Source organism: Panicum virgatum, chromosome 9K (genome assembly GCF_016808335.1).
Source record: "Panicum virgatum strain AP13 chromosome 9K, P.virgatum_v5, whole genome shotgun sequence".
Taxonomy (NCBI): Eukaryota; Viridiplantae; Streptophyta; class Magnoliopsida; order Poales; family Poaceae; genus Panicum; species Panicum virgatum.
In genome coordinates, this window is record NC_053144.1 from 51,417,014 (window position 1) to 51,436,327 (window position 19,314).

General features: G+C 46.4%; 2 protein-coding genes and 1 pseudogene across 3 annotated transcripts; all 3 read right to left on the minus strand.

The window, feature by feature from the left end:
• Positions 1–2,219: 2,219 nt before the first annotated feature.
• LOC120648100 (probable nucleoredoxin 1-1) lies at positions 2,220–3,384 on the minus strand. Its single transcript, XM_039924859.1, has 2 exons — positions 3,319–3,384; positions 2,220–2,876 (listed from the first exon to the last, which is right to left on the minus strand). Exons 1-2 carry the CDS (start codon positions 3,382–3,384, stop codon positions 2,220–2,222), a joined length of 723 nt encoding a protein of 240 aa, XP_039780793.1.
• Positions 3,385–6,140: 2,756 nt separating this feature from the next.
• On the minus strand, positions 6,141–12,918 carry LOC120648101 (probable nucleoredoxin 1-2). Its single transcript, XM_039924860.1, has 4 exons — positions 12,196–12,918; positions 11,602–12,087; positions 11,039–11,518; positions 6,141–6,212 (listed from the first exon to the last, which is right to left on the minus strand). Exons 1-4 carry the CDS (start codon positions 12,268–12,270, stop codon positions 6,141–6,143), a joined length of 1,113 nt encoding a protein of 370 aa, XP_039780794.1. The 5' UTR covers positions 12,271–12,918.
• Positions 12,919–13,692: 774 nt separating this feature from the next.
• On the minus strand, positions 13,693–17,065 carry LOC120652104 (annotated as a pseudogene). The gene is made up of 4 exons (XR_005666460.1): positions 16,831–17,065; positions 15,439–15,932; positions 14,859–15,347; positions 13,693–14,561 (listed from the first exon to the last, which is right to left on the minus strand). The product of XR_005666460.1 is annotated as a probable nucleoredoxin 1-1 (transcript).
• Between the last annotated feature and the right edge of the window lie 2,249 nt (positions 17,066–19,314).

Here is a 19,314-nt window from a genome sequence, read left to right on the forward strand (position 1 = left end):
GTGAACTTTCTCATCATGAGAGCAAGTTCTCCATCATCTTCATCATCAGATGAGCTTTCATGATAATCATCTTCTTCATTGGTTGAGCTTGATTCTTACTTGATCATCTTGAGCTTACGGTGCTTGTTGGCCTTGGTTTTGAGAGCGATTGATTTGTTTGTAGTTGGCTCTTCGGACATACCAAGAATACCAATTTCATGAGCGCGAATTTTGCCCACAAGCTCTCCCACTTCCATCATATCAAGATTCTCCTTTTGAAGCATAGCATTGATGATGTTGTACTGGGGCTTCGGAAGGAGCATGAGTATCTTACGATTGATGTAGCCACTGTCAATTTTAGATACTTTAAGAGCATTAATGTCCTTGACAATGACATTCAAGCGAGAATACATATCATTGTAATTTTCATGAGCTAGCATTTTAAAAGAATCATACTTAGCTCTAAACAAGTGATATTTTTGCCCACAAACTTTGGGGGAGCCTTCATGAATTTCAATGAGCTCCTTCCAAATATCACTTGCCAAGTCCATGCCATTAACTCTAGCAAAGACTTCCTCACTAATGGCTTCGAAAATTGTATTTCTAGCCTTAGCATTCCACTTTAGTTGTTCGGGGGTGGGATTTCCGGGCGACTAGGGATGGCAACGGGCCCCCGATGGGGATTTCATCCATTAGGGGATGTAAATGGGGTAATTTTATTCCCCGTGGGGACCTTAATGGGCAAAAAACCATCCCCGTCGGGTGAGCCGGGGGCAGGAACGTTCCATGCCTCTCCGTCCCCGTTCCCCGTCGGGGACCCGTCAGCACTCAGCAGCACAAAAAGTCCACGGGCCACTGTAACAAAGGTTGTTTGCCCAAGGCCACAAACATCATATAAAAGCAATGTTCCAGTGTAACCCTAATTTATTTCTCATCTTCATCTCCAGGAGGCGCCGCCGTCACTCTCTCTCAGACCTCACTCTCTCTCTCAGTTCAGTCTCCGCCGCCGCCTCTTGCCCTCATCCTGTCCAGCAAGCAGCGCCGCAGCGGCCGATGCCCCTCCACTCTCCGACCGTTTGGCGCGCCTCTTCACTCTCCGGCTCCTCGACCTCCGTGCCGCCGATGCGTTACTCTGAGCTGACGAGCATGCGACCACGCTTTCTTTGGGGGAGCAGCGGCGACGCCAGCCGCGGACGCGAGGACAGCGGCGCCGGTGGGGCGCAGCGGCGCCATCGACGGGCGCAAGGACTGGAGGTCTGCAGCAGCCATGCGTGCGCCTAGGGGGTGCAAGAACTGCGGGTTGCCGCCTGCGGCAGAGGACCTCCGTGCGGCTGCGGCCGGGGATTATTTGGGGACGGGGTCCCCGTCGGGTCTGCTATCCCCGTCGGGGACGGGGACGGGGATATTTTGTCCCCGTGAGCAGTAGTGGGGATGGGTAACGGGAGATTCTCGAGCAGGCGGGGGGGGCAGAACGTTCGGCTGATCCCCGGCGGGGATAGCCCCGTTGCCATCCCTACTGACGACATCGTCACCCACATGCTCTCCAAGGGCCTCCCTGATGAGGAGATCACGGACAACGTCATGTTCCTCATGGTCGCCGCGCATGACACCACCGCCGCCCTCATCACCTTCCTCCTCCGGCACCTCGACGCCAACAAGGACGCCTACGCCAAAGTTCTCGAGGGTAATTTAATTTACACTTTGCATTTACGAATTTCAATCCAGTTTTGGCCAAGCAAGTACTCGTGCTGATGGATTCATTCCAATTCCAACCATGGATATCTGATGGATCGAGGAGCAGAGCAACAAGAAATCGCGTAGAGCAAGAAGCCAAGGGAGGCCCTGTCGTGGGACGACCTCGGCAGGATGCGCTACACCTGGGCGGCGGCGATGGAGACGCTGTGGATGGGCCCGCCGACAGCTCTCGCCGGACGGCCGGTCCGACGACGAAATTCCGGCCGAAATTTTCAAAAAAATTCGGTGATTTCGACCAAAATTTGAACGTGCCTGTTTGACCGGCAGAAACGAAATTTCGTCCGAATTTCGCGAATTTCGGTCATTTTGGACCTGGGCGGAAAATTTTGCAAAACGAAATCGAAAACCCTGATTATTATTCAAAAGACTATTACATGTTTTTTAACATTTCTGCACCTGAATGTTCAGGGCATAAACTGCTTAAAAGTTAAAACTCAAACATCACCAGTCCAAACACTTCAATTCCAAGCAATACTATTGAATGTCTATGCCTTTCTGCACACACCTCCCTCACATGCATATCCCGCTGGGGATTCATCACTGGCCTCTTCCTTCTTGCCCTTCCCCAGCACACACCTAGGGTGCAGATTGAAGTCGCACCGCTCGCACCTGTAGTACCACGAGCTACCCAGCCCTTCACAACCGTCGCAGCTGTAGGTGTCAGCAGTGTCACGGCGCGCGAGGACAAGCTCGTGCCTCTCATGGAGCTCGTGCTTCACCTTCTCAGGCCACGCCTTGGCCTCTCCATCGAGCTTCTTCTCCAACTCCTCGAGTGTCTCTTGGGTGAAAGGGAACGCGTCGGCACCGTGCGCCAGCAGGTGGGATTTGGCATCCCTGGTGAGTGTCTGCTCGGAAGGACCTACGATGATGAGTGAAGGGAACCCATGGATTTTGAACTTTTTCATCAATAGTTCCCTCCTTTCGTCTCCCAAAGGAAGCGCAAGCCATGGCATGTCAGAGAAAAACTCGTCATAGGAGCTCTGGTCCCTGTCGAAAGAGATGAAAATGATCTCAAAAGCATGCTTCTCCTTGATCTTTTTGTACTCCTTGACAAGTGTAGGCAGGAAGTCTCGGCATGGTGGACACCATTTGGCTGAGAAGTAAAGGATGACAGTCTTCCCCACTAGTTCTGATACAGGAACCTAACAGTACATAAAAGAATATTTCAGTCTTCCCATGCTAATCACAGAGATCGATCAATAAAACCAATCAAAATTGCATAAAACAGTTAGAGCATCTCTAGGAGTACCTAAAAAATAGAGACAAAAACTCGATTTTGGGACCTTGCCAAAAATTATTGGAAGGAGAAAAGGTCCCTCTCACCCAACGGTTCCCAAAAATTGGTTGTAAAAAACTTAAGAGTTAAATACGCCAGCGGCCCTCGAACTTAAGAGCCAAAAATCATGGCATCGTAATTTCCAAAATGCAGTAAATGTTTTGAATTATGGGGTCGGTGCACAATTAGGACTTAGAAGTTTAATTCTGCTGGGGACCGGTCTGACCGGTCTTGACCACCGGTCTGACCGGTTGATCTACGTCAAGCCCATGCAGACCGGTCTGACCGGTCGGTTGCACCGGTCTGACCGGTTGAGCGCAGACAGAGACCCCTAAGTTGTGTTCAAATAATTGATTTTCGGCGATTTCTTCCATGATTCGGATGTTAGTTGCAGTCAAGATTTTTCTTATGTAATCAAAAAAATGTAACTAACCCAATCATGGTTGAATGCAGAATGGGAGAACCACCAAACCCTCCTGAGTTGGCCCAGTCCATTGCGGCCATGCTCACTGGGCGCGATGAGCAGACAGCACTCCTCCGTGAGCTTGTGGCACAGGGCAGAGCGCCGCAGCCTGAACATCACCACCAGCCGCCTGCTCCTGGATATCCAGAGTTCCTGGCTACTCAACCACCGCTCTTCCATAAGTTGGATGAACCACTGGAGGCAGACAGCTGGCTTTGGACTATTGAGTCCAAATTCACCCTGCACCCGTACAATGATGGGGACAAGGCAGGATTTGCCGATCAGCAGCTTAGGGGCCCAGCACGCACATGGTGGGACAATTATGTGGCAATGTTCCCCGCGGACACCCGGTTCACTTGGGCACAGTTCAAGGAAGCCTTCAAGGCACATCACATTCCAGCGGGGGTGATTAGAAGGAAGCTCACAGAGTTCTTGGCCCTGAAGCAGGGCAATAACAGTGTGCTACAATATTCCCAGGCCTTCAACACTCTATCACAGTATGCCGGGTACCATGTGGACACCGATGAGAAGAAGCAGGCCTGTTTCAGGTAGGAGCTCAGTAGCAAGCTCCAGAATCGCTTGGCAATGGTCAGGTTCGACAGTTTCAGTGAGCTAGTCAACGGGGCTATCATTCAAGAGGACGCCCATCTAGCTCACAAGGCGGAGAAAAAGAGAAAAGCACCGGTTGTGGGATCTTCTGGCAGCGCTCCTCAGAGGTTCCGCCTAGTACAGTTGGGCCCACAGAGAGCCCCTTTTCAGCACCAACCACAACAGCAGTGGGGATACAGGCCCCCTCAGTACACGTCGTCACAGGGGACAGCCAGACCTCCTGTTCCTCAGTAGGGTGAGTAGAAAGTATGGGTGCAGCAGCCGGGGGTGCGCCCCAATTTATTCCCGTGCTACAACTGTGGGCAGCCTGGACATTTCGCACGCAACTGTCCGATGCCACCGAAGCAGGGCCAGCAGTCCGGCCAGCAGAGTCAGAAGCAGCAAGTGGCTCATTTCAAACCAGGACAAGTGCACTATACCACTTTCGAGGCCATCCCTGAGGGAGCACCAGTGATGTCGGGTACGTTCTCTATTAGCGGACATCACGTTACTGTGCTATTTGATTCTGGGGCATCTCACACATTTATTAGCGAAGAATGTATAAGCAGACTGGGATTAGAAGTCGAGAGCATATCCAGGCCATATAATATTCACTCACCCATGGGGCACTTGATTACTAATCAACTCGTTAGACAAGTTCCCTTGCAGTTACAGGGGAAAATTTTTGCCACCCAGCTTATAGTGTTGCCAACCCAGAAGATGAATATTATTCTCGGCATGAATTGGATGGGAATTCACGGAGTTATTCTTGACACTGTTTCTTCATCTGTGCACATTAATTCTCCTGTCCATGGTTTGATGACTTTGTCTCTCGCGAGCTCCACCCCGTTGGTGTATGGTGAACCACGCCGAGGACAAGAAGCTATCAGATATACCCGTGGTATGCGAATATCCGGACGTCTTCCCGGAGGATTTGCCTGGAATGCCACCGGATCGTGATGTAGAGTTTGCCATTGAGTTGCAACTGGGAACGGCACCAATTTCCCGAAGACCTTATCGGATGCCACCCAATGAGCTGGCGGAGCTAAAGAAACAATTGCAGGAATTGCTTGATAAGGGCTATATCCGTCCTAGCACGTCACCTTGGGGCTGTCCTGCACTCTTTGTGAAAAAGAAAGATGAAAGCCTCAGGTTGTGTGTGGACTATAGACTTCTGAATGCCGTCACAATCAAGAATAAATACCCACTTTCCCGGATTGACATCCTGTTTGATCAGCTATTCGGGGCCCGGGTATTTTCAAAAATTGATCTCCGCTCGGGTTATTATCAGATAAAGATCAGAGCTGAAGATATTCCCAAGACGGCTTTCTCCACCAGATACGGGATTTATGAATATCTGGTCATGTCTTTCGGGCTAACCAATGCCCCTGCTCATTTTATGTATCTCATGAACTCGGTATTCATGCCTGAGCTAGATAAGTTCGTCGTGATTTTCATTGACGACATTCTGATATTTTCCAAGGATGAGGAAGAGCATGCAGAGCATCTCCGCATTGTGCTTCAACGCCTGCGGGAGCACAAGCTGTATACCAAATTTAGCAAATGTGATTTTTGGCTCAAGGAAGTCCAGTTCTTGGGCCACATCATCTCAGATAAGGGGATTTCTGTTGATCCTAGCAAGATTCAGGATGTCCTAAATTGGAAGACTCCAGAGTCTGTTTCAGAGATCCGGAGTTTCCTTGGGCTAGCAGGCTATTATCGCCGGATTGTATCGGAGTTCTCTAAAATTGCTAGGCCCATGACTGAGTTACTCAAGAAAGGGGTGAGGTTTATTTGGGACGACAAATGCGAGCAGGCCTTCCAGACTTTGAGAAAGCTTCTGACGTCTGCCCCTGTCCTCGCTCAGCCAGATATTACCCGGCATTTTGATGTGTACTGTGATGCATCAGGTACGGGTCCCGACTATGTTCTCATCCCTGTTTGTTTCCGCCGGATATTATTCGGCCATTAATACTTGTTGTAATGCATCAGGTACGGGCCTAGTCTGCGTCCTTATGCAGGATCAACGAGTGATTGCCTATGCCTCCAGAGCTCTCAGATGGCATGAAGAGAATTATGCTACTCATGATCTGGAGCTGGCAGCGGTCGTGCATGCATTAAAGATCTGGCGCCATTATCTTCTGGATAATCCTGTTCACATATAATCAGACCACAAGAGTCTTAAGTATATTTTCACCCAGAGCAAGCTGAATTTGCGCCAGAGACGGTGGTTAGAACTCATCAAGGATTATGACCTGGAAATTCATTACCATCCGGGCAAGGCTAATGTTGTGGCTGATGCGTTGAGTCACAAAGCTAGTTGCAGTTGTATCTCAGCCACAGCGGTGCATGCAACCTTATGTCAAGAAATGGAGAAATTAAATCTGGTCATTGTATCTGAAGGCACACTTGCTAATATTACTCTCACACCTACACTCCGGGATCGAATTGTGGAGACTCAGAAAAAAATGCTGGCATGGAGAAGATTAGGCAGAGGCTTATGGAAAATGATCCTAAGGCTGCATGTTTTCACCAGGATGGTGAGGGTGTGTTATGGTTTAATAGTCGCCTGGTGGTACCTAAAGACTTGGAGTTACGGAAGCAGATTCTTGATGAAGCCCATCTCTCTAGGTATTCCATCCACCCGGGAAGTAACAAAATGTATCAAGATTTGAAGCAACGATTTTGGTGAACACGGATGAAGCGGGAAATTGCTAAATATGTATCCGAGTGTGACACCTACCGAAGGGTTAAGGCGAGCCACTTGAGACCAGCCGGCCCTTTGCAACCCCTGAGTATTCCATCCTGGAAATGGGAGGACATCAGTATGGATTTCATTGTCGGCTTACCCAAAACTTCCAAGGGGTATGACTCGATATGGGTTATTGTAGATCATCTCACCAAGTCGGCCCACTTTCTACCGGTAAAGACCACACATACGGTGAAAGCAATATGCCCAGTTATATTTGGATCGTATTGTGAGTCTTCATGGAATTCCAAAGACAATCATTTCAGATCGGGGAACTCAGTTCATTGCACGGTTCTGGGAGCACTTTCACGCCGCCCTCGGCACTCAGCTCCTCCGTAGTTTAGCTTATCATCCCCAGACTGATGGTCAGACAGAAAGGGTAAATCAAATCTTAGAGGACATGCTTAGAGCCTGTGTGCTCACATATAGCCAGAAATGGGATGAATGTCTACCGTTGGCCGAGTTTGCGTATAACAATAGTTACCAAGATAGCATCAGAATGGCTCCTTTTGAGGCCTTATATGGACGGAAATGCAGAACGCCATTAAATTGGCCAGAAGCTGGGGAAAGAACTTTCTTTGGGGCGGACATGGTGAATGAAGTAGAAGAACATGTTCGGGTCATTCAGGAAAATTTAAAGATTGCAAAATCCCGACAAAAGAGTTACGCGGATAAGAAACGTCGATATGTCCTATTCCAAGTGGGAGGTCATGTTTACTTACGGGTCTCTCCAATGAAAGGGGTTTAGCGATTCGGCGTAAAAGGAAAACTTGCACCTCGCTACGTTGGGCCTTTTCCTATTATTGAGCAATATGGGCCGGTAACGTATCGCCTGGAGCATCCTGCCCAATTATCCGCGGTTCATAATATTTTCCATGTCTCCCAGCTCCGGAAGTGCCTCCGTGTTCCAGAAAAGGTGATTGGCATCGAGGAATTGCAACTGGAGCCCGATCTTGTCTATCCGGAGCAACCAATAAAAATTGTTGATTTCAAGACTCGGGTTACTCGGAATCAAACCAGCAACTTTTATAAGGTACAGTGGAGCAATCACTCCGAGCGAGAAGCCACATGGGAAACCGAAGAGTTTCTTAAATCAAAATGTCCGGATTTGCTCCAAACTCACCAAGTTACCTAACCTTCCATGCATTTCCATGTTTCTTTGCAATTTAACACCTCCGTTAAATCTCGGGACGAGATTTCTTTTAGGGGATAGGATTGTAACACTCAGCTATTAATTCACTGCAGTTAAGCTAATTAAGTTCATTAGTTTTGGACCTAAATAAGGAACCATAAGTTAGCAACCTCTTTGTCAGTCTGGCCCGGACCGGTCTGATCGGTATGGGCGACCGGTCTGACCGGTCTAAACCGAGTTGGCGGTTTTTGGGCCCCACAACATTTAAATCACCCTCCTCTCTCTCCCAACGCCTCATTCCTCCTCCCCGTGCCCAGCCCGAGCTCAGGCTCTCCCCCTCTCATTTCTCCTCCAAACCCTAGAATCCGAATCCCTCCCTTCCCACTTGATCCGAGGTTGAAGGAAGCATCAAATCGGCGTGGAGGATCATCAACTCCCTATGTTCCTTCCTTGAGCCGCTTGGATTCAAGTTCTTGTTGTAGGGGAGAGCTCACCTCAAGGTAAACATGGGTTTGGCTCGATCTCTCGTTCTAAATGGTTGTAATCGATTCCCTATGGTCAAATACGTCCTAGTGTATCCCTGAACTAGATCCTAGAAGGGTTTTAGAATTGGTGGGCGATTTTCGCCGCGTCAGGGATTCTAGCTTCTGTTCTGGTTGGGACCGGTCTGACCGGTCGGAGGGACCGGTCTGACCGGTGATGCGGCTGGGTTAGTGTGACCGGTCTGACCGGTGGGGGTTGGCTGAGAGGGTGTAAAGTCGGGGTAGTGGGTACAATCGGTTAGAAATTATTTTGGCTATTAATTGTTAGTAATTTTTATAAGTCATGCACGCATTCTCATGTCATATGTATATGCATACGTGTAGCAGCCGCGGTGGAGGAGGTCGTATACGAGGTGGTTGAGGAGCCACAGGAGCCGCAGGGGCAAGCCCCGCAGGAGGAGGTTCGTGGGGAGTCGGCCCAAGGCCCAACTCACCCCCAGTGTTGAGCAGTAGACGCAAGGCAAGCCCCGGAGCACAACTTATTAATTTAAATTATGATATATATATATATATATATATTACTTGTGCATTACGTATAGATATTGGTTGAAACCCTAGTTGCATGATCTCTTGGTTTCCTTGAGTTTATACTAGTATGATAGGACGATAGTAATGCTATGCTTAAGAGTTCGCGGTAGAAGTCGAGTGACTTCTTGTCACTCGCGAGAGATAGAATATATAGAAGTCGAGTAATTGTCAGTTACTAGCGAGACATAGGTTATGTCTACTTGTGTTATAGTACTTGAGTATTGAAATGGATATGGAGATGTGAGACCGGGCGGGGATGATGTATAGGTATGGCCGCAGGACAGGGTTCCTGGGTGCCTTAGCCCCGTCTGAGTCGATTAAGGACCGGTCGTTGTCGGCAGTGCTGATCGGGGATTGAATTGTATTAACCGCATGCTGGGAGTAGGAGGTAGTCGAAACCGGTAAGCCGAGTACTGCTTTGTTTCGAGAGTACAGAACTTCTACCCATCCCTTAGGGCGAGTCGAGTGGCCGCTGAGAATCGGGATGCATATGTTTACTTTTGGTGGTCTCTCGTAGGGCTCGGCTGACTATATGCAGGTGGGGTGGTTCTGTAGTTCGAGGCAGGGAGGGGAATGGTTGGCATGTATAGTCCGACGGGGCAAATGCGTGCCGTGTTGGTTAGGTCCACCTTGCAAGGTTAAATCGGATCAATTCGCCGTGTCTCGCGGTTATGATGGCCTTGATCTCTTTGCTGCATCGTAGCAAAATGTTAGAATATGAGTTATGTATATTTATATAAAATAATGAGTACATTGAATTATTTTGCTTGCACCACCATGATTGCTATAGTGGGTCTATGCAAATATTAGATGAGAGTTCATTTATATAGAACCTGGAGCTAAAATAATGAAAGTAAGGAAACTACTTTAGTCGCTCTTTCTGCAAAATAACCATCAGCCAAAAGCCTTGCATGTCTAGTTATGTGGGCTAAGTTATACCCACTGGTCGGGTAAGCCTTGCTGAGTATTAGAATACTCAGGGTTTGTTGCCACATTATTATTACATGACATCCGGACGTCGACTTCTGCACCTGTTGTGTCAAGTTCATCCGCCGGGACGCAGAGGGGTAGCAGGTCGAGGAGCGGGACCCTTAGGTTAGGGCGCTGTCGAGTTGTACACTTGTGGGCTGAGTGTGCAGCCCTTTTGTTTTGCGTAGACCGGTCTGACCGGTCCGTGGGACCGGTTTGACCGGTGGTGTTGGCAGCATGGTGCCGACCGGTTGGGTGGACCGGTCCGTCCGGTCGGGGTGGATCAGAACCGATGTAAGCTAGAGTAGTTGTAGGATCTTTGTTTTCGACTTCAGTCATGTTTATGTAAGTGTTAATTTTATAAATTATTTATGTATTTGAACTTGTTTTGTAAAACTAAATATTTCGTGTCGTGATCACTCTTATATTTTTTAAGTAATGAGTTGTGCTTGTACCATCTGCACCCACCTTCGCGTGGGACTACCGGTGTTGTTTCGATTGGGCCGTGGGTTGAGAAAGGATCGCCAAATTAAGCCGTTAAGCTAATACGTCCGATGTATTTAAATGACGACTATTGTGCTTAATTAGAATTTTAATTTGACGGTTCCGTCGCAGTCTCCAGCAGATACGGTGGCCTGACGTTCTTCGGCACAGCGCAGCAGACCCAATGACTGGAAGCGGCAGCAGCATCTCCAGCAGGGTACGGCAGCCTGGCGATCTTCAGCAGGGTGCTACGGGCATCTAAAAGTTAGCGCGCATAGAGATGAGCTCGACGCAGGAGGATCTCGATTTGGTGGGGATCTGTGATTGGGAGCGCATCAAAGCGGTGGAAATCTGGCTCGGTTGGCTCCGGTTTTTGGACGCGCGGAAATATTGGGAACAGGTTTAGACAACTGTTGGAGCAGTAATTTTGATGATGGTTCTTAATATGAGGTTTTTGGGATATGTATTGGACCCTCTTGAAGATGCTCTTAATTCGTTTTACTAAACAGACAATCTAAATAAAAGATAAACTGCAGGTGATATAACAATCTGTACGATTATAAGACATACATACCTTCGCCCCATCTTTCCCAATGACAAAGTTCAAGTGATCTTTGACCAGAAGGGATTCCAAAGTTTGTGATGCTTCTTTGGCCTTGGACTTTTCAGTAAAAGTTTCCAGCTTCTCAGCACTGAAGGGAAACCCTTCCCACGCCTCCAAACCATGCTCTTCAATTACATCCGCGATGTTGTTGTTCAGTGTTTTCCCATCAGGTCCAATCAAGACAAGTGTGGGAAGAGTCCTAAGCTCAAAGTAGCGAACCAGTTTGTCACACACCTCGTCACCGTGAGGAATCGCAAGCCAAGGCATGCTGGCAAAACTCTCATTAAACACCGACTCGTCGTTGTTGAAGTATACCGCTACAACTTCAAATTTCTCTCCCACCTCTTTGAGTTTCTCATATATCTTAGTGAGCACTGCCGTGAACTCATCGATTGGCCTCACCACAAAGAACAAAGCGACGTACTTCCCCTCAAGCTCAGAAATGGGCACCTGAATAGAACCGTCGAACCTGAATTTGTTGAAAATAAAAACTGAAGGGAAAGAGACGATGAACAAGTGCATTGATCAGGTACCTTGTCTCCTGTGCTTGAAATCAGGTAGTCACGGGTGTGCGTGCCAAGAACACTATGAACAGTTTGGTTATCCTTGGCTGCTTTCTCCTGCTCCTTCAGTTCGTTTATCCTCTCTAATGTGAATGGGGAGGCGCCCACACCATAATCGCTGATAAATTTAACGCCCTCTTTTGTGTAAATTTCACCTGTTTCTCCACTAAGGATGACAAGGTTTGGAATGCCGTTGACCTTATACCGCTTGTTGAGGCGCTGAAGGCAGTCAGAGTCCGAGAATGGGACAGCCAGCCACGGCATTTTTGCAAAGTACGCGTTGAACGACTCCTCATCCCTATCGCAAGAAACAAAGACGACCTCGAGACTCCTGTCCTGTGTGGTCAGTTGTTCATATACTTGGACAAGCTTCGGTGTGAACCGCCTGCAAGGTGGGCACCATAAGGCTGAGAAGTAGAGGGCCACGGAGCTTGCCTGGATGCTGCTGATCTTCACCTGCAGGATAGCAGAATGACCAGGGTCATGGAGAGGCAGAGCTACAGTGGGAAGGTGTCGGGAGAAATTAAGACAAATGCAAGAGGCAAGATGAAGATTCAGGGTGACCTGCTCGCCGGAGTTGCGGACGAGGAAGTCCCGGTCCCCGGTGGCGAGTATGTCGCCGATCGCCCGCTCCGCCATACTCAGCGCTCTAGCTAGCTAGCTCACCTCGTGGACTTGGATTATTTATTGGCTGGAGCGATCGAACAAGTGGAAATATAATGTGCGAGCTGGTGTTGGGTAGTGGGTGGTGGCTTCCGCCGCCGGTTGGTTTAGAGGTTTGGTTTTACGGAAGGCCAAGCGGAGCCGGCCGGGGTGGCGGGGTGGTCTCCGCCGGTGAATTTTGGCGGCTCGCAAAAAAGTCCCGTCGATTCCAAGACAAAAGGAAAAAAAATCTCCAAGTTCGCTCTTAAAATCTAGAAATTCTCATGTTAATCGAAAAAAAAATTACCCACTACTGGCATTACAATAAAATTTGTCCAAAATACCCTTATGCCTAATTAAAATTAACCCACCACTGCCATTAAAAAATAATCTAAAATACTCTATATTTTATTATTTATATTAATTGCGGTAAATTAAGTCATGGAAATAGAAAACTTATTTGTACGCACGAATTGAGAAGATTAAAATATAAAGCAACCACCTTTTGAGCCTACAATCCAATCAATCTCATATGTACAGATCGTTGAGTGTTCATCTTAACTAAGTTATAGCTTAGCCGAATATGGAAGACCGGAGTTATCTTATTATTTAGCCAACAAAAGAAGCCTCCACGTTCGCTCTCAATGTCTAGAAATTCTCACGTTAATCAAAAAAAAAGAAAAAAAAATTACCCACCACTGTCATTATAATAAAATTTGCCCAAAATATCCTTATGCCTAATTAAAATTAACCCACCACTGTCATTTAAAAAATAATCTAAAATACTCTATATCTTTATTTATATGAATTGCGGTAACTTAAGTCATGAAAATAGATTCTCGATGCTAGCCGTGCAAATGCACGGCTAGTATCAAGAATCTAGTATCGATAATCTATTTATATAAATTTAACAATAATAATAATACCAATATATATAAATATTTAGATTCTCGATACTAGTCGAGCAAATACTGAGGCCATCTCACTAGTTATACAATAATAACAAGAACAAGAATCTTCTTCCCAAAGTCCCAACACAAGTGATTTCGCAAGAACACTGCGCAACAAATTGACCCCATAAAGCTGTATGAACAGTACCTCAACTTCAACAAACCACCACCCAACGAGACAAGCAAAATGCCAAAATAGAGTAAAAGACCTGCTTCCAGAAACAAGTTCAAACAAACGCAATGGAAATTGGAACATCAACACCACACCCTACTACTATATATTTTCTCAACTGGATGCAAACCCCCAGCATGATTCAGATCGAACAGAAATATATAAGATGTGGATCCAAAATCAGAACAAGCATGCAAGATTCAACTTTCACAAACAAAGATGCAAAACAAAATCAAAACCACCGAGCTGAACCAACTTACTCCAACCCGCATATCCCACAACATGCTTAAAGAAAAGAAAATACCATGCGTGGCAAAACCAGTTCTTTGATCTGAAATAGCACTCACGTATACATCTAAAAGTTCAGGGTGCGACTACTATCGATTAACACAGACATCGACAGGCCAAACACCTCAACTCCAAGCAAACCATCTGATGATTATTTATTACCACACCACACACCACTCAGACAGCACTAACACAACCCCACAATAACAGCTCTAGGCCTTCCTGCACACATCTCCCTCGCACACATACCCAGCCGGGGCTTCCTCAGCAGCCTTCCCATCCTCCTCCTCCCCCTTCTTTTCCTCAGCCAGCGCACACTTGGGGTGAAGATCGAAGTCACACTCATCACACCTGTAGGACCATGTGCTGCCCATCTCTTCACACTCGTCGCAGCCGTAAGTGCCACGGCGCAGCAGGACAAGCTCATGCTCTTCATGCAGCGCATGCTTCAACTTCTCAGGCCACCCCTTTGCCATCTCATCCAGCTCCTTCTGCAGCTCCTCAAGTCTCACCTCGGTGAAGGGGAAAGCATCAGCACCGTGGATCATAAGCTGGGCCTTTGCATCCTTACTGACAGTCTGCCCAGTAGGACCAATAGCGACAAGTGAAGGGATCCCACGGATTCTGAAGGTCTTCTTCAGGAACGCCTTCCGATCGTCCTCCAAGGGAAGAGCAAGCCATGGCATTTCAGAGAAAAATTCATCAAAGGAGCTCTGATCCCTGTCACTAGAGATGAAGACAATCTCAAAATCACTGTGCTTCTCCTTGATCTTGTTGTATTCCTTGACAAGTGTAGGCAGGAAGGCACGGCATGGTCCACACCATTTAGCTGAGAAGTAAAGGAGGACAGTCTTCCCCACAAGTTTTGATACAGGAACCTGCGATATACATAAAGTATACTTTAGTCTTCTCATGATAATTAGATTAATATAATCAGAACCACCAAAAAGTGCATAAAGAACTGTATGTGTCTTTGCTAAGCAGACAGTTAAATAAAAGGATGACATTAAACAATATATCCCTCATCAATTGGCAGAATTCTGTTTTGATAAATGTCTTTTTATCATCTATCAATGCCTGAAGTTAGCATAAGAATCACTATTCAATGCAGTGATATAAATTGTCTTTTGCAAGGACAAAAGAGGACTTTCGTATAAGAAGTGAAGCAACAGTACCTTTGTTCCATCTTTTCCAATGACGAAGTCCAAATCACCACTGATTAGAAGGGACTCCAAGGTCTGTGATGCTGCTTTAGCTTTTGCCTTCTCAGCAAGAATTTCCAGCTTCTCAGAGCTAAAGGGGAAGCCCTCCCATACCTCAAAACCATGCTCTTCAATTATGTCCGCAACATTGGTGTTCAGTGTTTTCCCATCGGTGCCAATAAGAACAAGTGTAGGAAGAGACCTAAGCTCAAAGTAACGAACCAGCTTCTCACATATCTTGTCACCTTGAGGAATTGCAAGCCAAGGCATCTTTGCAAAACTCTCATTAAATGATGACTCATCGCTGTCCAAGGATACAGCTACAACTTCAAATTTCTCACCCACTTCTTTGAGTTTCTCATAGATCTTGGCAAGCACAGCAGTGAATTCATCAACTGGACCATAGCCACCCACCACAAAGCACAGACCAACATATTTCCCCTCGAGCTCAGAGATGGGTACCTGGATACAGACAACAATAGTAAAAACAGGTAAGCATTTGCAGAACCATGAATCAAGTAAAGGTGATAAAGAAGTGGCATCAAGCAATTACCTTGTCTCCCTTGTTTGAAATTAGATAGTCCCGAGTGGATGTGCCAAGCACGCTTTGAATAGTTTGATTATCCTTTGCTGCTTTTTCCTGCTCCTTCAGTTCATTGATCCTCTCTGGTGTGAAAGGGTAAGCCTCTACACCATACTCGCTCACGAACTCAACACCATCTTCAGTGTAAACTTCGCCAGTTTTTGCATCAAGAATGACAAGGTGTGGGATACCAGAGACCTTAAACCGGCCATCAAGGCCTTCACGGCCTTCAGAGTCAGAGAAAGGGACAGCCAGCCATGGCATCTTTCCAAAGTATGCATTGAATGCTTCCTCATCCTGATCACCTGAAACAAAGACAACCTCAAAGCTCTTGCCCTGAGAGGCCAGTTCTTTGTATAATTCGATTAGCTTGGGCGTGAACCGCCTGCATGGCGGGCACCATGAGGCTGAGATTCTGAGAAGTAGAGGGCCACAGGGCTCGCCTCTATGCTGCTGATCTTCACCTGCAGGATAAAAGAAGAAGAAGGCACATAGCTGTTCAGCTACCACATTCTGGTTGAGGATAGCAAGATGGCTGAATTCATTCACCAAATGTAAATAATTATGCTTTGTCACCAAATGTAAATAATTATGCTTTGTTAATTGTAGAAGAAGAATCTGATGCATAATTCCAGAAATAATCGTGCCTGAACTTACTGAAGGTATCATAATCTATGAATTAATCTCATTATCTTTCAGTTACAGAATTAATATCAGCCACCATATTTTCAGAATAAAAGATCAGAAAAAACGTTACCCCCATCTTGCACTACAGATCACGGCACAAAGACTGGCAGTTATCCTGCAAGAGGACAGGATTCAAGTATCCTATTCCTAGATAGATCCCCTAAGAACATAATGATTCCATAGTGGAAGGAGAACGCAGGGTTAAAACTAAATCTGTAGCATGGATGGACTTTTGAGCTCAGTAGCCTGAATGAATGAATAAAACAGAGAAACCTAAAAGAAATAAATTGAACCTGTTGGTAAAAATTGGGGGCTACTGTAGCCGTTTCAACTTTGTAGCAAGCTCGTGCCTCTCCTCACATGCTATGCCGGTTAAAAATTGGCAATCCTGCTCACCGCGGTACCTTCCGAGTTGTACGGTTCTACCCAAGTAGAAGTAAAAGATACTGAGCTCTACATTAAAGTTGGCGAAGCAAAACCCCTCTCCCACCGACCACGAAACCCCATCCATCATCCGTCGGGATCATCATTCATCCAACCGAACGAATCGCTAGAAGAAAGACGAAGAAGCGACGAGCCACGGGGACACACAATCCGGCCACGAACAGCACCAATTAGCGAATCGGGAGTTGCGGAGGGAGGAACGCAAAGGCAGAGAACGGGGGGTGGTTTGACCTGCTCGCCGGAGTTGCGGACGAGGAAGTCCCGGTCGCCGGCGGCGAGGATGGCCCCGATGCCGCTGCCGCCGTTGGTGGTGGGCTCCGCCTCCGCCATCCGCCGCGCGTTGGGCCGCGGTCTTGCGCTCGGATTCGCTTGGAACGGGTGAGAGCAGGGCTGGCGCAGGAGCAGAAGAGCGTGTGCTGCAACTGCGAGGAACGGGGGCTGGGTAGTGGTGGAGCGATGCGATGCAATGCGGTGTGGTGGCGTGCTCCGCCGTCCTGTTTATATAGGCGGGCGCGCGGCGCGCCGGGCGCGGGGGCTGGTCTTCGCCTGAGGACTTGGGCGGCCGGTTAGCTTCCTTCCTCCGCTTGCAAGGTGGACTTGAAAACATCGCAGAATCTCAGAAACTTGTGATTATTTGAATTTCAGGATTTCACTATTACTGTTCTTCAGTCAGACGACTTAACTTTCACTCAGAGCTAGCAGGCGAGACTTACGAAAAATACTTAAGGCGTGTTTATTTGAGCTGCAGCTTTTGAATCTTTTCTGAAAAGCTACTATTAGTCTTTTGCTTTTGAAAAGCTAATAATAACTTTTAGATGATGGTTTTAGATTTCTGGACTCAAAAGGATAGAAAAAAAGCTTAGAAAACTGAGCTTCAGTTTTGCATATAAACTTGGTTTTTCTAAGTTTTTAGTTTTTTTTGGAAGCTGTATGAGAAATTCACTATTTGTTTGAGCTTTTGGTTTTTCACATTAAAAAGCTGCCTCAAACAAATAGGGTCTTAGAACAGATTTAGATGTTAAAAAAGTTTTTTTTGATCCAATAGAAAAGTTATGGATAACATAAATTGGACAATAATGCTGAGAAGAGAAGACACGGGGACTCTAATGGTGAGGACTCGTCTCTTAGTGGAGGACCGCCGGTGGATGGTGCTAAGGCGGAGGAGGCTAGTGCTCACCGTAGTCAAGTTAGTATGGTAGGAATGGGTCGATGCGGCGGGAAGAAAATATCCAAAAATAAGTAGGGGAAAGTGGCGGAGTAGTTGAGTATGATGAGATGAAGGATGTTTAATTTATTAAATCCGATGAATGAAATTCTTTTTCTGCAAAAGAAGGAAAAAGGAGACATTTGAAGGCTAGTATATATTCTTTAAACTGAGTTCAGGTGATCCATAAAATTCAATGTCATGCTTATACACAATGCCACACGCTATGAATCACTCACAAAAGGTCAAATTAGGGGGGAAAATAATCTCTTGAAGGATATAGCGGTGCTCCCGCAATCACGTTACTCCTTTTCGTTTGCTTAGAGTCTTCGCGCTTTTCTTTTCCCAAAAGTGCGGCCACACGCATTGCCGTCGTCGCGATTTCCTTTTTTAAGTGGAAAAGAAATTCCATTAAACCTCTGCTGGCACACCGAATGAATGTAGTTGTATCGTTCGCCAGAAGAGACAAATGCAAATTGGTGGGTGGTGATGGCATGGCCGGTCGCTTTAGCATGCCGGTCATGTCGTGTCGCGGTTCTTTCATGGAATTTTCGGTAAGGCAATGGCTGTCACGTATATTAATTATCTGCCTTTCCCTGCCACACGAACCGATCGATTCGTCAATATCAAACACAATTGCGAGCGGCGACGCCTACTTTGGTTGCCAAGAAATACTCTGGCCAACTAAAAATCTGATCCAAGCAGCTACCCTTTATCTAAAAAGTAATAGAGTAGCTAGCAGGACATGCCCCCTTTTTTTTTGTTTTTGACGGACATGGACTTTGTTAGGCAGTGAGAACTTCCTGATCTTCAGTGCTAAGAAAACTCGAGCCGGTTCTTTCCACATTGATAAGTTGATTGTCTCATCCGATTTCTAGTTTTCCACTACTATACTGCTCTACTAGTTTATGATCACTTACGCGTGTCCTAGTCATCACCGTACGAACAATTTGGGTCTGGCCGGCGAGAAAGCGACAACGACATCACGGAGCCTCGCTAAAGCACAATCTAGTTATTGACCCAAATATAAAAGCTAGGGCTAGTCAATGCCAAGGTATAAGCTAGGGCTATGTTTAGTTGTAAAATTCAAAATTTCAAATCTATCACATCGAATGAGAATCTTACATGCATAAAGTAGTAAATCTAGACAAAATAAAAACTAATTACATAGTTTGCTTGTAAATTTCGAGACGAATCTAATAAGTCTAATTAGGCAATGATTAAACACTAAATTACTACAGTAATCATACTCTAATGATGAATTAATTAGGCTCATTAGATTTGTCTCCTAGTTTACAGACGAGTTCTGTAATTAGTTTCACGATTAATCTATATTTAATATTTCAAATGCGAAAAAATTCAATTTCAAAATTTTTACACCGGCAACTAAACAAGGTCTAGCCTTCGTGAAATAAAAAGTGCTGATGTGTGATGATCCAGAACTTTCCGAACACAGAGGAACCTTTTGCCGCAAAAATAAAACTTATGTATATTTTTCTTTAACCCTTTTC